The 14,932-nt window shown below is 39.4% G+C and overlaps 1 protein-coding gene across 1 annotated transcript; it reads right to left on the reverse strand.

The window, feature by feature from the left end:
• Positions 1-13,323: 13,323 nt before the first annotated feature.
• Positions 13,324-14,685, reverse strand: LOC145348497 (muscarinic acetylcholine receptor M2-like). Its single transcript, XM_080196685.1, has one exon. It carries the CDS (start codon positions 14,683-14,685, stop codon positions 13,324-13,326), a length of 1,362 nt encoding a protein of 453 aa, XP_080052811.1.
• Positions 14,686-14,932: the final 247 nt, after the last annotated feature.

Genomic DNA, 14,932 nt, shown 5'->3' on the forward strand with positions numbered 1-14,932 from the left:
CTGAGAGATTGTTTACCCTTGTGTGAGAGTCCAGGACCAGAGGTAATGGAATCAGAGTAAGGGGTTATTCATTTAAGACAGAGGCTAGGAGGAATTTCTCCTCTCGGGGACAGCAAATATGTACATTATTTTTACCACAGGAGGCTGTAGAGGTGGGGTCATTAAGTATGTTCTAGGTTGATATGGACAGATTTTTCATTATTGGAATAAGGGTGAGAAAGTGGAGGTGAGGATATCACGCCAGATCAGGAATGATCTCATTGAATGATAGAACAAACACGATAGGCTGAATGGCCTTCTTCTGCTCCAACATGGTATAGCCCAAGGCAACTCGCCACCACCTTCTCAAAGGAAATTATGACGGGCAGTAAATGCTGGTGTGGACAACGTCTACTTCCTTTGAATGAGTAAATATGTATTTTTTAAGAGAAATAAGGCAAGCTCATGAGAGAAAGTTAAATGAAAAGATGTACTAAAAAGCAGAGATGGGGCTGATTAAATGAGAGGACCCTCGTGAGGAGTATAAAACTAGCCCAAAATAGTCGGTTTGAATCGCCTGATATTCTTCTTAGTATCTACACAAAATATGGCCTCTACAGGTTCAGCTCTGCCTGCCTACCTATCAAAAAGGCAATGGCTCTGGAAGTTGCAGATGATTTCCCCCATTAAATGGCTGAGCTATTGTTTTACAGCCGAGCACAAGCAAAATGCAACAAATCGCTGATACTGCCCTGAAAGCAAATGTTAGAACGGCGGTCGAGAAACAGAACCATGTCCGCTACACAAATGTTCACCCTCTGTGTCACTGGAGTGATTTCACAACTTGCCATACAGTACAACCCTAGTCCCTTCTGGAGTTAATTGAGAATAACCCCAGTTGAAACACTTTCAAATCTCAGGCACAGAAATCCAGCTTTCACCGGTGCTTAAATAGATGTGCAGAATTGCAAAGTCTTCCCCTTAATGGGACACTAAGGCCAGTCGAGCTTCTTGCCTTCCCTCGACAGCCTTTTTCAAATAAATAACGAACAACGAGCTTGTAATTTTCTAGGATATTATTGGTGTTTGGCTGACAGTTCTTCTGTAATGTCCTCCAACATTGTAAGGAGAGTGGAGTTGTGTTCTTCATTATTGACAAAGAATGAGAGAATGTAAACAATTTAAAGTGTACAGCATTGTATTGATGAACTGAACATGCATTCCAATTTCTAGATGGTGAGCATGAATTACTACTGCCTAATAACCTAAAAAAAGGTTAATAAAGCCTTATGCAAGATTAAAATTTAATTGCGATGGAGAGAGTGAAATCCCACTCATGTTGAAGTAAGGTTATCTTAATCCTCAAATGAGATTCACGTTTTGTCAAAGTTCTTGTCCTCATACGCTTACAGTGAATATAGGGACTGTATGGTTATTTTTAAAGACAGGTGTGTTTCTTTTGTGCTGAGGAGGGCATCCCTACTAAGCTTCCATATTTGGTGAAAAGACGGCTTATCATCATTTTTTTAATTCCATGAATTCATGGCTGAACCTGTCCCACAAAGGCGTGGACTGCTTAATGTTCATATTGGCCATTTGTTCTCTTAGTCATACGCTGGCCTTCTGTGAGAAATTATGACTCGGCCCCCACAGCTTTTCTGTTTGGTTATGGTTCTCATTATTGCTGCCAGCACTTTCCACTTTTCACACCACTTGCACATCAATTGACATTGTGTCATTGTCTTTTTTTAATTCTAGATTCTCGATATCGATGGAGTCACGTTGCTGTGACGAGGACTGCACTTTAACTTGTATCTGAGTGATAGCAGGCAATTGCTGTATATATATATATATATATATAGTTTCAGCTAAATGTTTAAAATTCAGCTTTATTCTGCAGGTAATCAGAATGTCTGGGCTAATGCAGCTCAAAGAGCTGCTGGGAGAATAGGGTAATTTCTGATTTTAACCATGTCATTTGCACTTCAGAGAGAGCTAATGAATATATGTGTATAGATGGAAATTTCCCCTATGGTCTTGATTAAAGCAATGAATGTGGGGGTTTAGCCATGCAGATTCATGTGATGATATTGTTAATTGGAGGAACTACATTGGTAACAGAGAAAAAAGAAACATCTTTTGTCTTCTATCTGGGGCTGGGGAGACAGATATCTATAAACTGCTCTGAATCTCAAAATCGCTCTCTGAAAGCTTTGAGGCAGCATACACTCATTAAAGCAAGTATATTTATGGTTGCTAACTCTATTTCAAGAGTCTATAAGACTATAAGAGTCTATAAGACAGTATTGCTCATTTAGAACTGAACCATTGTAAGCTAGAAATTTGAGTTGTTTCCTTTCATTTTTAACTGTTGTTCAGTTTTTTTAAATAATCAAGCTGTTTCCTTTGTTCGTTATAATCAAAACTATCTTCTCAAATAAAGTTGGTTTTACAATGAAACATTTTAATTTGTCAGTGGAATGCTCCTGGAGTGACCAATCCTATCCTTACAATTGTGCCACAAAATGTTGGTCTCTAATCTGACCTCATGATTACCTTGGACTTCTGGTCTGGAACTTTAACACAAACTATTTTTTTGATTTTTGTTGTAAAAAATAATGATATTTTATATGAGTCGACGCAGAAATAACTCTTCTATCTTCATATTCTGGGTACCATGTTCAGATTTGTTTACGTCTATCTTTTCTTTATCTCTGCCTGTTTCTGTTGTCATTCAGCTGAAGGAAATATGAGGATAAACAGTGGTTCATGGATTAGAAACACTGGAAGTTGTCTATGTTTGCCTTCCTTCATTCAGTAACTCTTTTCTAAGCTGTTACATTATTAATTAATTGAACAATTGGTGTAACTGAATATTTCACTATCATCATAAGCTCCTGTCTGAACTTGGACTGAGTCACCCTGTTAAAAAAAATGTTTCTGCAGCAATTTAATTTTAACAGCAATACTTTGACTTCATCAAAACTGTATCAAGAGTTTTTGTAATTCTTGGGATTTTTTTCCTGTAACATTGTAATATGTGAAATGTATAACATGTAAAAGCCATGGAATTGTGAAGCTGCCAGATATGGTGACGTGTAAAATACAGACTTCCTCCTGTTGTCCATCTCTGCGTTTCTATGATCATCCCTTTTGCTCTGAGCCCTCAGTCTTTGATGGACTTGACTGTTTACTAAAATGCATCTGACTGTATGAATGCTGAGCAACAGAATAATTGCATATGGGACATTGGTGTTAAATCTTACACCCCAAGGTCTGCATAAAATCTTAATTTTTCATTGCAGAACCAGGGGACTTAATGAACGATTCCTCTACCTTCCAATCCAAAGTAAAATGTCATGCTTTTAAACAGAGAAAAATGCCACATGATGCAATAACAGCTGCAGTTTTCTCGGTGCAATAATTCATTTTCAACTTCTGGCAATAAAAGGATAAGAATCGATCAAAAGAGAAAGTGACAGTGAGCCAGAAAGAGCAGTCTGGTGCTGCGAAAAGCAGGACAGTGAGGACGCTACACACTGAGGTAATTTTCAGAAACAATTGCAGGAAATAATAAAAACTGATCCTGAAGAGTATGACATTAACAATAATGACCAGAAAATCAGCTGTTGCCATGCCCGTCAGGCAGCAAGTAGTGCAGGCGGAGAGGTCACATTTTCAGACTGACAGGATCACAATTGCCAGTAAAGAACGCAAAAGAGGCTATAACTTGTTGATCAAAAATTCTCTGCTGCCGCTGGATTGAAGTCAGGTAATGCGAATACATTTTACAAAATAGCCTTAACAGCCTATGCCCAACATAGACCCATCTACTTTAGAGTTAAGCAGAGACAGGACAATGGGCGCTGAGTAACTGATCCTGACTAATAAGGCTATGAGACGCAGGAGGCTAAGGAAATTCGGCATGCCCACTACGACTGTCACCAACTTTTAAGATACACCGTAGAGACCATCCTTTCTGATTGGCTCGCCGCTTGGCTCCTGCTCTGTCCAAGGTAGCAAGAATCTACAAAGGTCGTGAATGAAGCCCAGTCCATCACGCAAGCCAACCTCCCACCTAGTAACTCCTTCTATATTTCCGGCTGCCTTGGAAAAGCAGCCAGCGTAATCAAGGACCCCACGTACCACGGACATACTCTCTTCCACCATTTTCAGTCGGGAAAACGATGCAAATGTACGAAAAACTCAAGAACAGCTTTTTCCCTGCTGCCATCAGAATTTGCATGGACCTACCTTATGTTAAGATGATATTTCTCTGCACCATATCTGTGGCTGTAACACTACATTCTGCACTGTCTCCTTTCCTTCTCTTTAAACGGTATGCTTCGTCTGTCTAGCGTGCAAGAAACAGTACTTTTCACTGTATACTAATACATGTGACAAGAATAAATCAAATCAGATCAAATCAAATCATCCGGCAGCCTTTGAATTTCACCTGTTTCACAGATATAGTGCAATGTAACAGCTGAAGTGAGGGTGACAATAGGTTTGCGGAAAAGAAAAGTGCTTTCAGTGCACTGTCCTTTGAATCGCATGCCCTTATCTTCCGTCTTATTTAACATCCACTGTACATTCTCCAACAGCATCCTATACAAGCATACCAAGTACAACGCTGCCCTTTCGCCACTTCCCTTCCCATTGTCTGCAGACCCAAGCACTCCTTCCAGAAGCAACGGTTTACCGGTACATCTTCCAATTCTGGCACAGCTTTTACTGCTCACAAAATAGTGTCCTCTATATTGGAGATGCTGAGTGAAAAATAACAAGGCCATTACAATTGCAAATTAAGGAGAGTGATTACTATCCAGAGCAGTAGAGTAATATCTAATATCAGAAGACAAATTGTACTTTTTGCAGAACATTGATAATATTACACCTATCGCATTGATCTCCATAGTACAAGAAGATATTAAGGAATTCAAGATGGTTGAACATATTTTACAATGATGATATCAGTATATGCCAGATTATGACTAGCTGGGAGGGAGGAACAGGTTGGGCATCTTTTCCTTCGTAAAAGGAAATCTGAGGCTGTAAATTCGATTGCGTTAGAGCGTGAACATCGAGACGATGGTTCCAGTTCGTGAGGTCTCTAAAATGAAAAACAATCCGTTTAATCGCTAATGAGCCCAAATCAGAACTCAGGAGAAATATCTCTAATCAGAGAGATTGAATGTGGAACTCAGTATAACGCGGAGCAAGTGTGATGACTACAACACATTTATTTGAATCCATGAGGTACAAAGCAGCAGAATGCCACAGAAGGACCACATTGGAACAATTAAATAAATGGAAGATGAAAGCGACCTAGTCATGAGAAAAGCGCTCGTTGTAAGGGGCAGACGGAAGCGCACCGTTACACTAAAGAAGAACATGTTTAATGCAGAAGTAAATGGAAAAATGTAACACGTTATAATTGCAACAAAGTTGCATACACGAAGTCGAATCGCTGGAAGTTTGTTGGGAGTCTGATTGCACTGAAAAGTTCTAAACCAAAGGTGAACGGAAAAAGTTGGGACATAGGAGGTGGAATTGTTGGAAGCTAAATGGGAGCTCGGTTGCACTGAAATGTTCTAAAACAAAGGTGAAGGGCAGATGATGATATGTTATCATTGCAACAAGATTATTGAATTATTGGAAGTTAAACGGGACACAGGTTGCACATAAAAAACCTAAGAGTTCTGTAAATGTGCTTTGGCCTCTGTCTCAAGAGAGGACAAGTGCAGAGCGTTCGTACAGGTTCACAGCGAACAATTCGAATTAGCTAGAGAGATGGATAGAGAGATTAATCTACACCGGAAAATTCGGCGGACAGGCTACATAGATGTTCAAAATTTTCATATCTGTGGGGAAATTGTATAACTCTTGTGTTTCTGGACAAGAAACACAATCTGTCGACATTTTGAGAGGTACGGTTAGCAGTTACAAATATAGTGTGCTAGTGCCATCTGTTGTCCAGAAGGGTTATTGCAGGTTGATGTTCCGTTTCTCCACAGATTCAATTTGAAACTTAATTTGAAAACTGGGGAGGCAAATACTGGTGTGATAGAGAAATTGTCCATTACAGGAGTTCAAATCATTTTTGGAAATGATACAGTTACATCTTAAACATTGACCACACGTACAGAAGTAGAAAGACCAATTGAAATACAATCAATGAATGTGATACAACAGGAGCATCCAGGCTGTGTGGTGACAAGACACCAAATAATACAGGGTAGATCCAAAAACACAGGAGGCAGATGCCAAACCTCAGGTGGCTGGGGCTATTTTTAATACCATTCCTCAGGAGGAGAAAGTTAGAGGAAATGTGGCTGAGGTGCTTAGCCCATCGAATGTAGTGGAATTATAGCATAATGACCAGAATGCAAACACTTATACAAGCAAGCTGTGATAGAGTGTCATTTTTTTCCCTCCCAAAGCATCAGAAAGAATGAAGTGCTGGACGCTTACATTATCAGTTAGATTATCAGTATAATGCTATACACAGGGCAGGGGAACACAATGTGAATGCTGACGCATTGATTGGTGTTTCACTACTGCATTTGCCATCAAAGACAATTCTCTTATTCGAGAGACTGGGATCTTCTCCAGTAAACGTGAAGCAGACGGAGCAGCGGACGGACAGAGATCCTAATCTGTCACAAGTTGAAAGATTTCTGACGCAATGATGGCCATCTATCTTCCAAGGTGTTGAGTTGAAACTTTCTGTGAAGCAGATGGATGAGTTAATGGTCGGATGTATACAGGTCATCATGAGAGGTCGTCCCAACCTTTGTTATTTTCAAGTAATCCAGGTGCTTCTATAATGAAAAGGCAAGTCAGGTCATATGATTGGTGTCTAATATGGATCTGGTCTTGGAGTCCAAGGTAAAATCATGGTAGAAATGCCCAATAAACCAGAAGATAGCGCCACCAGCACCACTTCACCCTTGGGAGTGGCCTATAGGGGTCCGAGTTCCATGCTGACTTTGTGACACCTTCCATGAACCAAGGCCGGAATTATCCCATCCAGCCCGCCAATGGAATTGTCGCGGGCGCGGGGCGGACCATGTAAAGGTCCATTGGAATCGGGCGGGATTCTCTGTTTTCCGGCGAGCGCAACCCGCCAATAACATGTTTTTGGTTGTTGTGGATGCACTTTCAAAATGGTTGGAAGTGCAGATCATGACGAATATTATCGCTTCTCAGACAATTGTTGTGACTCATTGTGTACCAGATTTGCTTGTGTTGGACAAGAGAGCTTGTTTTTTAATTGAATTGTTTCAAGAATTCATGCAAAAAAAGGAATGATTTCCACTATTTGCATCTGTGCATTCTGTCTGCGCTGTTTCATCTGGCTTCGAATGATTTAGCGGAGTGATCTGTTCAAACTCTGAAGGCCGGATCGAAGAGAATGGCAGGTGATCATTTGAGTACAAAGCTCTCTAGTTTATTCCAGTACTGCATCACGCCACAATCCGCATCCTGGCTTCCTCCAGCAGAATTGTTGTCAAGTAGAAGGCCAAAGTCTCACCAGGAATTGATTCAATTCGATTTCAGCGTAAAACTGAGCAGGAGACAAGGGAAGCAATATTATGTATTGTGTGACTCACTTCTGGGGTCGGATTTTCCAACCTCATCTGCAGCTGGGATTATCCGTTCCCGCTGAAGTGAATGGAGTTTTGGCTGAGCACAAATTCTCCATTCTCGCTGTCAGCGGTAACGGGGAGTAGAGTTTTCAAGAGGCTTCACACTTTATTTAGGAACAAGAATGTATTTACTGATAAAGAGGATTAGGTATATGAGGTACTGCAGCACTAGGCTGCCGAAGGCTACAGCTCCAGTTCTTGCACGCTAATTTCCTGACTGTTATATATAAACTGATCGAGAGAGGACTCCATCCACTGGGGTGATCAATCACTCTCTGTTCCCATTGGTCTCTCAAGTCAGGTGACACTCGTTTGCAGTATTGTCTTAAGGAGGCAACATTATAAACACAATTACCCTCCTCTAACTTACTATGCAATCTTCAAAATCGAATTACTCAACCCACATTCTAAAGAATCACAATAGTCACAACTTGGGCATTTGTAAATCGATGTAGTCATTGTTTAATTCAGGGGTCTTGAGGGTTGTGTTTAATGTAACACTTCGAGAATGCTTCAAATATGCACAATATAATCTTGCATGGGCTTGGAGCTTTCCCAGTTCTGTTTTAGTTATGTGCTCAGCAGAAGACTACATACTTTATTCTGTGCACAGTGCCACTCGCCATTCCACTATTAGTTATTTTCTCTGCCAGTAAACTTTCTCTACAATGCCTCCAGGTGCTGTCATTGCAATACAGCACATTCTTACATCCTAACAGTTCATGCACAATCTTAGTCTCTCACTTGTGAAGGAAATTCCTTGTACTCACTTCATGACAATGTTTCTTCCGTGCCTAGCATCTCCAAGTAGCATGTTTTCTATCGACCATTTTATCAGCTTACTTGTGTTTTTCTGCTGTATGAACATTTACAGCAATCTTATAATTTCGATTACATGTAATCTCAGTTTCCTTCTGAAGAAGGGAAAGGGTTAATGAATTTTGTACCTAGAATATATCACAAACATAACCCTTCATCATGGCTGATCTTCTCAGGCTTATATTGCTCCTGGTGTTAATGTAAATTACTTGTTCATGTCTTTCATACTTTAACTTTCATAAAGACAAATAGCCAGATGTGAATGTAAAGACAAATGGTCAGATGTGAATATAGATGGTCAGATGTGAATGTTATTTTGTAGACATTGCAAGCCTTGCCTGTTGATGTTAATCACACAAGTAACTTCAAAGACGGAGATACTGAAGCAGTCACAGGCGTTGTAATTGAAGAAGGAAGATTTTGACTGAAATTGGAAGTTTGTGTCATGTTTGTCACTAAGAATCATGATGTATAAATACCCGCTTATATTTGTGCTCCACAAAAAATCTGGCAGTCCATTCTTAGGAACCAGTTCTCCCAAAGCTCTGGAATAAAAGCCAAAGCTTTGAAATAAAAGCCACTGTAGTTTGATTCACTAACAGTCTCGGAGTTATTATTTTACCTACAACACCTTCTGTGGCTTAATTATTGATTGCTCTACTTTTCTCTGGCCCAACCCTTTGATGAACTGACAATTTCAAGCCATCCGTCTTTGTTAAAAAGTTGTCTGCAGTCACCACAGTCTTTAAGCTACTTCCAATCCTGTTTTAACTCATATTTATTTCCCAACTGTTGCCTTCCAATCTCTCACTCAAATGAGAGCTGATTTGTCTGTGTCTGTTGATTAAGAAGTTCTTCTTGGTTTCTGAATCACATTCTCAGAACGTACAAGTTTTTCCCTGTCCGTTTGACACATAATCATTGTTTCATCTGGACTCCAACCTTGATTTTCATCAAAAGTGAGAAATTTTCATCAACTAATATTTTTCAACCCCTGAAGAGTCTGTAACTGAACACATCTGAAAACCATTTCGTTTTTTTCTTTCTCATGTTTCTGTCAGAATAACTTTCTTTTGCCGAAGATAATCACAATCATGCTTTAGACTTGTTCTGCCTTTGTGACAAATTCAGTTTTTTTTTGTTTTCCATTTGCAGAGCATTTCAGCAGCTTCTTGATTGATTGGCCTTTTCAACTGATTGAAAGTGGGAATTAGTATTTATTGGTAATGGGATAATGTTACTGACAGTGGGAATATAGTCACAAGAGGCGTCAACTTAATAGAATTACAGCAAAGGTGATTGTCAGTGAGTTAATCAAATTCTTCAAAATATCCCACTTGCAAAATAAATACAATTTGATCAGGGTTGAAAATTCACATCAAATCTGTTTTAAAAAATGATACACAGCCTGGGAATAAAACAAATCAGTTCATCATCTTATCACCCTGAATCGCAAGATGTTCTGGAAATCTTACAAACAAGAGATTAGAGTGTACCTTCATACTTGGAAATGGGAAATTCCATCCTCGTTGTTTGTTATTACTGACACCCAGAATAAGTCAAAAGTGTTCAGTCTTTCGAAGTAATTTATGATTAAGAAATAAGGGGATTATTCAAACTAATTCAGAAGAAATTAGTGAATCAGAGCTGTGAAATTATTATCCTGAATTGTTGAATGATATTCGGAGAAATTTTGAGTAGGGTTGTGAGATTGGCAGGAAGGATAGCATTGTAAGATATCTCAACAAGTCTTTAAGGCAAAGGAAGAAGTAAGTTGATTGTCAATTTGGAGTTGAGGTGTGAGGAGAGATAGGGGGATGCTTGTAATGTTGCTGGTCTCACGTGAACAATTGGAAGCAAGGTTTAGGGATCTTTATCAGATCGACAATAAATGTGACAAGCTAAGATATATGGTGAATATTCTATGTTGGAGAAAGATTTAGAGTGTGTTCCATGTCAACATGCTCAATTGGTACAAGTGGGATAAATAGGAGCAGGTGTGTGTAAAAGAAGGAAAAAACAGGGGCTACCATGTGCAATCCTTACTTGGTCAGGCCTATATCTGCTCCAAGGCCACAGCAATGTATTAGACTGTGCTTGACAGCTTAAAGACTGTACCAATTAATACACCTGTTCTAGCAGCACCTGATATAATGAACACATTCTAAAATGGTTGTTGATACATGGGCATTGGTGCTGTTTTACTTCAGGAAGATCAAATGGGATTTGAGAAATCAATAGGATATCTTTCACAGAAGTAACAGCACATCAGAAGAAATATCCAACTGTGGGAAATGAGACAATCAGTTTTTGAAGACTATATTGTGAGCCACTCTTCAGAGATGATTACCTGTACGGAGCCCAATTTCTTGAAGTTTCTGTAGATCTTTTGGGATATAAATGCAGGACTCTTCCAGTAGAGATTACTAATGCAAGCATTCAATGTGAAAATGATCCATGTGACTGGATGGAAGGTGTCATTGCAGAGGTCAAGAATTTAAATTCAAAGGACTTGGAAGTGGTAGTCGAAAAGTTGAGTGAAACTAATTTCTTTCCAAAGACTTGTGAATATTTTCATTGTTTATTCAAATAGCCGACTATAAAGTGTAATAACAAATGCACAAAGAAAAGGAAAACTTCTTTCAAAAATGATATTTCATTCTTTTTCTAACAATTTTTTTTAATATTCCTGTGATTGTATTCCCTGTGTAAATAAAAAAAGAATGTATGTGCGTGTGTGTGTGAGAGAGAGAGAGAGAGAGAAAAGGGTTAGTTGAAGGGGGAAGGTTACAAGGGATAGATTGTCTGTGAGGCTTAAGATATGAAAGGCTGAGGTGTTAGATTTGTGCATTTGTAATGAGAGGTTATGGAGGGTTCTAGCTACAAATGAATAGGCTGGTTCGAAATGTGCTTTGTGAGAAAATGGTGAAACTAGTGTTTGAACTGGTAAATTTTAAAAGCGAATGTAGAGATGTCGAGGAATATCTGCATCCTTCAGGAGTCCCATGAATAAACAACGGTACATTAAATTTCATTGACCCGAAAATAGAGACAAAGTAGAAAATATGATGTTGAGTTCGAAGATGTGTTTAAGAACAATGGAACCTGAGATAAAAAAAGGGGAAATTTGTTTTAGAAATGGAATGCTTAACTGAGTCGAGTGGCTGTGTGGGAAAACCCTGGGGAACAAGTCATTGGTGTTGGCTGCTGAGAGGCTGTGAAGATTTTGAATTGGAAGCAGCCTGTCCGTGTAAAACCCAGAGACTGTTTGTTTTAGGAAACCTTTTATTTAAACTGGACTGTATTAATGCACATCTTACTTTATAACAAAAACATCTCCAGTAGGATAATCAAACAGTAATCCAGATTACAGGGGTTATGGAGTTCTGTTCCCATTTGACTCAGTCAGCGAAACACGTTGAAACGAACAACAGCCTTTATAGCTGCAAAAACACAATGACATTTCACAAACATGCGTTTTGGTTCACCTGAATATTTACTTCCCAGGACAGTTGTTGCCGCTGCACATCTTCCAAGATGTTACTGATCTTACCTGAGAGCATTTGATGTAAAGGCAATGGGTTGTTGTCGTTCAGTTAATATTAAACTTAACCCTGTTATGATCCAGCTAATTTGAGGGCAAAGCCTCGTGCTGATAAAGATCAGAAATACACCAGCAGAACTCATTTTATGCATTGATGTCAAGCTGGGCCACATGGCTATGGATTATTCAACGATCAGAAGAACCAATCCGAAGATTTAAATGAAAGTAAATGTTCATTGCCGATAAATTTGTTTTCCAAAATAATTGATGTTTTTGTGCGTGATGAACTAAGGAAGAATGATAAAAATGGCGATGGATGGTATCCACTAAAGAAGCATTGTGTGTGTTGTGTTGTTTGAAGCAGTTTGATCTTCACTTGTCTAAGCAAAGTTATTTTTTCAGCTATTATTCACCGAACCACGGTTAAAATACTATGATTGTTTCTACTCTGTATTGGCTATGGAGCCAAACACGGATAGTGTCTCCGCTGGAAGGGGGAATCGCATGATGTTCTGTTTGCATTAATCCAACCACTATCCTAGGCGTCTAACCTAACTGTTCGCACTCCTGCCCTGTCCTAATATTACACAGTAGGCGACTACGTTAATTCATTTATAATTTTATTGTGTTGTAAAAGTGAACATTTCGCACCAATCATGCTGATGTTATGTTTTGTGGTTCTTCATTTTGGGAAATTGCATCCTCCAACTCACTTCTCAGTAAATTCTAATAATCAGCATATCCTTCCCTTATAACACCAATTACAAACCTATTGGAAATAATTGAAATGTGTTTTAAATATTACATCAAATTGATATCTTCTTCATTCTTTCATGGAGTGGCACCGACATTTGTTGCCCACCCACAATTTTCCTTCAATTGAATAGATTACTATGCAATTTCTGAGGGGAGTTTCGAGTCAAAAACATTTCCGTCTGCCTGGCTTAGCCAACATTGCTTATTTCTCGTAAATCAAGAGAAATTAATTAGCTGCTCTGGGTATCCTATCCGACATTGAGTTTGTGTCTTTGTGCCCTGTTTATGATTAGAATTCTGACCCACCTGACAAAGGGACAGCCTGTTCTGAAAGCTAGTGGCATTTGTTACAAATAAAGCTGTTGGATTTTAAGCTGGTGTTGTGAGACTTCTTTCTGTTTTTATCCCATCTAACAACATGACATTTGTCGATAGCCCTACCAGACACCACTACCATCACCCCATCGACCTGAACCTTATTCTCATATAATGGAAACATTCATGGATTTTAAATGTATATTACCAGAGTGACCATCACCGTGATGTACAAAGTGTTCATAAAATTCTGTGTGTTTATCTTATGGAACCAATGATCTTGTATTGACACATGAGAAGATGCTTGAAGGTCTTCTTGAAGGTTGGATTACACAACGCGTAGCAAGCGGGGTTGACGGTGCTGTTGATATAACAGAGCCAGTATCCAATAGTCCAGACAGTGTAGGGGACACAGTTTGGATTAACAGTGTAAATGAGCACCATGACAAAGTATGGGCTCAAGGTGATGACAAATGCCAGGAGAATAGCCAGGACAGTCCTAGTCACCTTCTTCTCTCGGGACGCAGCTCCCTTCCTCTTCTCAGCAGCTGTGCTCATAATTGTATTAGTTGTATTGTCTGCTCTGATGTCCCTGTCATTCCCATTCTTGCTGCTGACATCTGGCACAATCCTGGTTGTGGTGCCACATTCGGCACCCTTTTCTAATTTGCTAACTACATTTATGGAAGAGAATTTGGGGTTATCTATGCTGAAACCATTTGATGGGTTCACGCTGGTGCCAGCTGATTGACCATGAAGCCACTTCACTTCTTTATTACTAGTTAATAAATCTCCAGTTATATTGGCATTGTGCAGTTTGCCATGTGACAAACAATTGGTACCATCTGATTTGTTGTTATTGTTCGGCTCCATTGTGTTGTCTTGCCCTATAGATGGTGAAATGCTGCCCTTACTAGATTCGGGTTCCTTTTTATTCTCTTTCATTCGACTTTTGCTGGCACGAACTAATTCCACGGACTGGATTACCATGATGAGAACATAAAGATAGAAGGTAGCGACGGCAGTGACAAAAATGATGGCTGGATTTGAGAGGAACTGTACATAACACTCGCCCTCACTAACTGTCCGCTCTCCTACAATGAACTGCCAAAAGAGGATGGGAGGAACCCAGATCATAAATGGCACCACCCAAATAGCTACGATCATCATCCCTGCCACCTTCGCTGTTCTCTTCACAGGGTAGGTTAGGGGCCTGGTCACACACAAATAACGGTCAAAGCTGATGACTAGAAGGTTTGTTGAAGAAACATTACTGACAAAATAATCCAGAGCGAGCCATAAGTCACATACCACTGGGCCCAATGGCCAGTAGCCCATGACAATGTAAGTGGTGTACAGGTTCATTGAGAATATGCCAATAATCATATCAGCGCAGGCCAAGCTGAAAAGAAAGTAATTGTTAATAGTTTGTAAATGTCTGTTTAGTTTGATAGAAACAATGACCAAAATGTTTCCAATAATTGTCACCAAACTTAAAGCAACTGTCACAGTCAGAATGAGGACTACTTCGAACGTTTTGTAAGAACTCGCTCTTTTGCCGTCAAACAATCCTGTTGGGTTGCTGAGCGATGCGTTGACCTCCGTTGGGTTTGCCATCATTCACCTCTGATGTGTAGTTAGCACTGAAAAGGCAAAAATGCAGAAAATAAAAGAAAGAAAATATTAGAAATCATTGTGATGTATCAGAGTTCATAGTCAACTGGCATTTTTCAATCAGCAAGTACACAAAAAAAATTATCTGCTCTTATAAACATCAATACCTTTGGCAGAAAGGCCTTGGTTTCAATTAGGAATCGCCTCTAAGATCACCTGTTGTACACTTAATTATGAATTCATTGTTAATTTC

This window comes from Carcharhinus amblyrhynchos, chromosome 9 (genome assembly GCF_965287045.1).
Source record: "Carcharhinus amblyrhynchos chromosome 9, sCarAmb.v2.hapA, whole genome shotgun sequence".
NCBI lineage: Eukaryota > Metazoa > Chordata > Chondrichthyes > Carcharhiniformes > Carcharhinidae > Carcharhinus > Carcharhinus amblyrhynchos.

Excerpts from the sequence above, each read along its gene's own strand:
- LOC145348497 (XM_080196685.1), bottom strand. The coding sequence starts at position 14,685 with ATGATGGCAAACCCAACGGAGGTCAACGCATCGCTCAGCAACCCAACA.